The sequence below is a fragment of the Podarcis raffonei genome, chromosome 8 (genome assembly GCF_027172205.1).
Source record: "Podarcis raffonei isolate rPodRaf1 chromosome 8, rPodRaf1.pri, whole genome shotgun sequence".
Classification (NCBI taxonomy): Eukaryota; Metazoa; Chordata; class Lepidosauria; order Squamata; family Lacertidae; genus Podarcis; species Podarcis raffonei.
In genome coordinates this window covers 81,463,109-81,469,835 of record NC_070609.1, presented here as the reverse complement: position 1 = coordinate 81,469,835, position 6,727 = coordinate 81,463,109, and the positions used below count along the sequence as shown (strand labels likewise).

Here is a 6,727-nt window from a genome sequence, read left to right as displayed (position 1 = left end):
GAGGAAGGCCTGGTTTTTTGGGGGCAAAATGTTGAGCTTTGGGGGGAGCCAGTGATCTACCACAGACATCCAGTGATCTACTGGTAGATCACGATCTACCTGTTGGACATGCTTGCTCCAGGGCACTTTGCTGTTTGTTTGTGTTTAATTTATTGCCCAGCCTTCGCCATGAGGTCCTAGGATGGGTTACAAAAAAGCAAAATGCAACATTAAGAACAGTTTAAAACAAGTCACGATCACAACTAGAGTGGGCCCTAAAAATTTATTCTCATGTGTCAAAAGGCCAGCGTGAAGAGGGAGGTTTTTAGCATATGGAAAAGCTGGATGATGAAGGTACCAGACACACCTCAGCAGGGAGTTTCACAACTTAGGGACTGCAGCAGAGGACACCTCACAACTTCTGGGGGTGGTGGAACAACAGAGGCGCCTCTCCTGAAGTTCACACTTGAGAGGGTCTGCAGGGAAGATGGCGGCCTTTCAGATATTTGGGACCTAAGTCGCTAAGCATGAGCACCTTGAATTGAGCCTGGAGATAAATTGGCAACCAATGCAGCTGTTTTAGGATAGGGGTTCTAGGAGACACAAATGGAACCCCCGCCAGTAATCTGGCCAATGCATTTTGGACCAGTTGGAAGTTTCTGAGTGGTCTCCCGCAGGCTTATGACACTCCAGTCTTGGCTGCCTGCATTGCCTTGTGCCAAGTGGCCTTACTTGCCCTAACCAAGCCCAGAGGCTTGAGCAAGTTGTAAACAGGAGCTTTCGTTTCCCAGCATTTTGCAATCCCCAAAAATGTGATGCGCCACCATCCTGGTTGGATCAACCACCTCTTGGAAATCCCAGCGAACAAGGCAAGAACCAGTTTGGCAGCCTTGGCTGAGCATAGGGCTTGATTCCACTTGGCAGCCAAGTCAAGGGACATAGCTTGACAGAGTTTTCAGGGCTGCTATGTACCTCTCACTAGAAAGATTTGGAACTAATTTGTAGCTTGCAATCCTGAGAGGTATCCCCTCTCTCTCTCTCTCTCATGCTTGCCATCTTTTCCCTTCTGGGGTTGGCATCCACCATGGAATTAAAACATTACAGTTGTTTTGCAACCCTTTGCAGACAGGTATTGTCACGAAATGAAGGGTTACAATTGTAGCATGACTAACAGGTATTGTAAGGAGTGACAGAGACTTAGCACGCAAGGCTTGCAGTCCACATTGACTTGTATACACAAGTCAGTAGGGGAATGGTGAAGAGAGGGATTGTAGCAGGGGGAGCGGAGGAGAGAAACCAGGCAGAGCTCAGCTATTCTCATGTCAAAGCCTAATATGTCGGAGAGAAGCTCCTAACCATGCCAGCTTTTGCATGCGTAGATTCTTTTTAAAACTATTTTGTTTCCCACACCCAGCTGCAGACCCAGGAGGTGCTATCCCACTCTGGGCATTGACATTTGTTCCTGGACAGCAGTAGCTCAGCAGCAGAGGATCTCGTCTGCCTTGCATGCAGAAGACCACAGGCTCAGTCCCCAGCGAAGCCTAGTGGAGACTCCTGTCTGAAATGCTGGAAAACAGCTGCTGGTTAGCAGAAGGCAGATTCCAGAGTATGAATCTTTGGCAAGAGAGTTAAGAGGGCTGCTTTACTCAGAGGAAGGCTGCCTGTGAACACTTTTGTTCATTGCTGCTAATAGCTATGTTGTTGTTGTTGTTGTTTAGTCGTGTCTGACTCTTCGTGACCCCATGCTAGGCACTCCTGTCTTCCACTGCATCCTGCAGTTTCGTCAAATACATGCTGGTAGCTTTGAGAACACTGTCCAACCATCTCTTCCTCCGTCGTCCGCTTCTCCTTGTGCCCTCCATCTTTCCCAACATCAGGGTCTTTTCCAGGGAGTCTTCTCTTCTCATGAGGTGGCCAAAGTATTGGAGCCTCAGCTTCAGGATCTGTCCTTCCAGTGAGCACTCAGGGCTGATTTCCTTCAGAATGGATAGGTTTGATCTTCTTGCAGTCCATGGGACTCTCAAGAGTCTCCCCTCCAGCACCAGAATTCAAAAGCATCAATTCTTTGGCGATCAGCCTTCTTTATGGTCCAGCTCTCACTTCTATACATCAGTACTGGGGAAACCATAGCTTTAACTATACGGACCTTTGTTGGCAAGGTGATGTCTCTGCTTTCCAAGATGCTGTCTAGGTTTGTCATTGCTTTTCTCCCAAGGAGCAGGCGTCTTTTAATTTCGTGACTGCTGTCACCACCTGCGTCCCTCGCTAACAGCCATAGGCAGACCCTCTTCTTTCTCCTCCCTGCGTTTTTCCTAAGGGAGTGACTTCAGCCACCTCTTATGACAGCAAATTCCAATAAAGTTAATCTTGCATCATTGGAAGAAGTCCCCCCCCCCTTTTTTTTTTGGCTTTGCCTGGCTCTCCTGCCACTCATTTTCATTGGATGGTCATCAATGCAAGACGTGCGGGAGGGAGACGCCTCTTCCCACCCGCTTTCCACAGCAAGAGGGAAATTATTACCATGATGACTCTACTCCCAACCCCTTGCCAACCCCTCACCCCCCAGAAACCTGTCTGCTCTTGCACTTTGACATATAGGGTGACCCAGTGTTAGAAACAGAGATAGGGAAGCCAGGAGCTAAATGGTACCTTAAGCCTAGATTATGGGCGCAACAAGAGAATGCCTAGGCACTCTTTCTTTATAATAAGAATACAAAGCTGAAAATGAGTGAACTGCAGCTAATATCTTTAGTTCGTTTTTCACATGGTCTGGTCCTCATCTGAAGTCTGCAAAAAACAAAGCCATGCTTCCCCTGCCCACCCCCCTAATATAGTGGCACCTCGGGTTAAGTGCTTAATTCGTTCCGGAGGTCCGTACTTAACCTGATATTGTTCTTAACCTGAAGCACCACTTTAGCTAATGGGGCCTCCTGCTGCCACCGCGCTGCCGGAGCACGATTTCTGTTCTCATCCTGAAGCAAAGTTCTTAACCCAAGATACTATTTCTGGGTTAGCAGAGTCTGTAACCTGAAGCGTCTGTAACCCGAGGTACCACTGTATTCTTAAGAGGGTCTCTTCTCCAGTCTTCAGAGAGTAGCTGGAAGTGGGGAGGCAGAAAAAGATCCTCCTTTCCTTCTACTCTGCTGTTTTAAGCTGAAATCCTAGGTGCAATACTGTGCCCAGAGCTCAGAAACTGCTCATGCTAATGAAAATTCCCTGTCGCAAAATGTGCCTAGAACGATGAGAGTTTCAAACGCTGTGGTGACCAGCTGGTGGAAGATTATGGGGTTAACCATGTGTGACCATCTTCTTCTGCAAGAAAGGTTTATTAAATTTCCACATCACTTAAATGGACTCGAGAAAGAACCTCAATGCAAGAGGTGGACCTATAACATTCTAGAAGCTGATTGTGATCCCTAACAGTGAAACTGGCTCTTACATCAGGCCAAAATCCCATCTAGTCGAGCATCTCATTCTCAGATGCCTTTGGGAAGCCTGTTACTAACGGTGGCCAACAGCCAGCTCCTTCAAGGTAGTTGTGTGCTCACATTTCATTCCATACAGTGCAGTTTACACAACAAAACAAGAATAAAAACATTTTATTAAAGCTAGAAATATTCCTGCACACAAGGTAAACATTTTTGTTCAAGTTGTGCATGATTACCCTTAACAGCAAAGTCTTGCTTTTTTTAAAAAAAATCAATAAATATAAAAAATAAATTAAAAATTGAAGTATTATGGAAGGAGAACAATTGTCAATAAGTCAAGAGTGCATTATAGGAACGGGGAGAAGGGGCAGCAGTTGGAAAAGATGAATAAATAGAGAGCAGGAAACACTGAGATGACTCTGTGGAGAGTCATTTTCGGTCATCCTTGGCACAACCACTTCAAAGCTGAAACTCACAAATGCCAGGGGGGACTCTGCACAAGCATTACTCTTGATCCAACCACGTTTGGCTTCTTAAAAAGGAAGAACAAAGGAAGAGCCCATCTGTGACTGAACAGAGCAACTGTTCAGCGCCCAAAAACGTTCAACAATGTTGCTGTGGCATGAGAAAACTCTCCCACTTCCCCAAATCCACAGAGTCTTAACCAGTTGAGGTTTGGCTTCCGAACAGGTAAATAAATACGGCATTGGGCCTGCAGGTTTCTCGGAGACAAGATGGCAGAGCTGGCGATGGGATGGACAGCCCTAGGGATGCTTTGGTCTTCTGTGTAGCAGGGCTGCAAACGGAAGGGAGCCAGATGGCAGGAAGGATGGAACCAGGCATCCAGTAGTCCCAGGATCTGTCCAAGCCAGGAGAGGAATGAAATGTGGCTTTTGGCAGATCTGCTTGGCGACACACAGTCAGCGTGCGGCACAGCCCAATGCCTCGTCTGAAAACTTCCAGCACCGCAGCGTTACTATTTCCAGCAGACAAGAGCAGTCACGAGGCCAGGCAATAAAACGCAGAGCTATGCTGAGGAAGCACAGTGGAAAAGCAGGCACCCGACTCCTTCTTTGGCAGCCGGCTCCTTGGTTAGAGAGGTCTCCTGAATTCTCCACTTCAAGTATGTATCAGGAAGTACAATGGCCCATTGGTTCTTGGCCCAGCCACTGGGTAGCTGACGTTAGGCAAGCAAGCTACCAACAGAGAGCAAGATCCGTCCCCCTTAGATCGGAATGCCAATGGTGCTGACCTGTTCCTTCAGCCCCATGAGGCTGTAGGCAATGCGCTTTTGGTGTCCTGGCAAACGTACCCCAATTCTCTTGATATCCCTGGGAACGGGAAGAAAACAGATGTGACCAGGTTAGTGGGAAATATTGTGAAATCCAGAGTGTATTCCTTTAACTCCCACCAGCATAACTTGACACTCAGTATCTCCATCTTTCTTGCAGGGGTATCATTAAAAAAGAAACCGAGGTTGATATTGAAGCCACAGCTTCAATATCACACAAAGGTTCCCGGCAGTCCCCGTGCTGAGAAGGTGTGGACTCCCTTGCCATGATCCAAGGAGGCTGGGCACCCGTCTGCTTTTAACGAGCCACTCCTCGTTTTCCTGGCCTCATAAAGTGGCTTAATTATAGGGTGCAGGCTTGAATCAGCCTCTCCCAAGAGAGAGGGGAGAACAACAAGAGGCAGCAACAACAAGATGTGTAAGCCCCCGCCCCGACACAGTGGGAAGGTGAATTTACGAATCCTACAGGATTCTAACAGTGAAGTCATGTGACAAAAGAAGGGAGATCTCTCCTCTCTGGAAATCAAAGCAGAAAACAGCCTCATTCTCCGCTGTGAACTGGGAAGGGGTCAAATGGGCCATGATGTTCACAGCCAGCTGAGTTGGCTTTTCACAGAGGACCCTGAACTCCAGCTACCTCCTCTCTCAGGAGCGGAACAAAGGCTTCAGAAGAAAGACCATGAGGAAAAAACAACAGGAGAAGCATTCTCAGCAGGCATGGGGGTGAAAAAATGGAGGAAGAGTGGAAGTTGCCACACTCACTCATTGGTCATCTGAACCACCTTCTCAATGACATTGTACCCAGCGGCCACGAAGTGCTCTGTATATTGGTGCATTTTGATGGATTCCAGCCACTCGGCCACAGTTCGGAAAGGGATCCCTTCTGAGCCACTGGTGCTGGGTAGGCGAATGGAGATCCTTCAAAGACAAAAAAAAGGGGACCCCGGCTCTTTAAAGTTCGGTCTTGTCTAAGGGAGCCCAAGTGGATGGGGAGAATTCTTGGGAGGCTTATGGGCTAGGAATTCCCCCCCCCTTCCTGGCACTGTTCTTACATGCTTCCGTCTCAGAGGACTGGAGAGGGGAAGGGGATGTTCAGAGACAACAGTTCCCAAACCGTATCTAGGGATTCTGAGAGCAGGAGGCCCAGAAGAGAGGCACATACCGAGGGTCAAACTCAGCCAAAGTCTTGAGTGACTCAGGAGCACGGATGAGCTTGTCCAAGATGCTAACGATATCATTGAATTTGGGTCTGTGACTCCTCTCCTGTTGCCAGCACCTCATCATCAGCTGGTAGATGGCAGAAGGACAGTCCATGGGTGCTGGGAGCCGAAAGCCTTCATTAATTGCTTTCATCACCTGTTTGGGAAGGCAAAGTGAACAACAGTGAAGGGGATTCAGCCTGGAAAAACCACCCCTTTGGTCTTACCATCCTAGCATAAAAACCAGCATCCAAGGCAGGCAGGATTGCAAGCCCACCCCTAGCCTTGCAGACATAAACTTTGAGGAACGCAAGTAATAAGCACCTTTTTAATGTAACTTCAGTCAGAACGGATGTATGGATTCACAGGTGACTGGGCAAAACTTATGATGCAATTTACATCATAAGACTGAGCCCATGCTGGGGACAAAGACATTTCCACACACAGGTAGGGTGGGATGTGGAGGGGGCGCGCCTCGTAACATTGCTTCCTTAAAAAAATGGACCTCAAGACAAAACTCCATTTGCATTCTGGAACTGGGACTATCTACTAGATTCAGGTAGGTGTTGGTCCGATGCAGTCAAAATATATAAAAAAATTAAAATATTGTTCAGTAGCACCCTAGAGACCAACTGGACACTGGTACCAGAGCCTGCAATAAACCCAGAGGCCAACTTTGCTGCCACATACACCGAGACAACACCACAACTGGACCCAACAACATCAAACATAGCATCTCAGGCCTATTTAATTACTCATCTTCTAACATTGTGTATGCCATCAAATGCCAGCAGTGACCTTCGGCTCTCTATATTGGACAAACAGGCCAA

At 47.7% G+C, this 6,727-nt stretch overlaps 1 protein-coding gene across 1 annotated transcript in view; it reads right to left on the bottom strand.

Moving 5' to 3' along the window:
* Nucleotides 1–3,562: 3,562 nt before the first annotated feature.
* The window catches only part of EPHA2 (EPH receptor A2), a 35,628-nt gene continuing 32,463 nt past the window's right edge, over nucleotides 3,563–6,727 (bottom strand). The window contains 3 exon segments of the mRNA XM_053401112.1: nucleotides 3,563–4,738; nucleotides 5,461–5,616; nucleotides 5,861–6,054. Coding sequence (XP_053257087.1) covers nucleotides 4,633–4,738; nucleotides 5,461–5,616; nucleotides 5,861–6,054 — 456 coding nt within the window. The 3' untranslated portion in view covers nucleotides 3,563–4,632.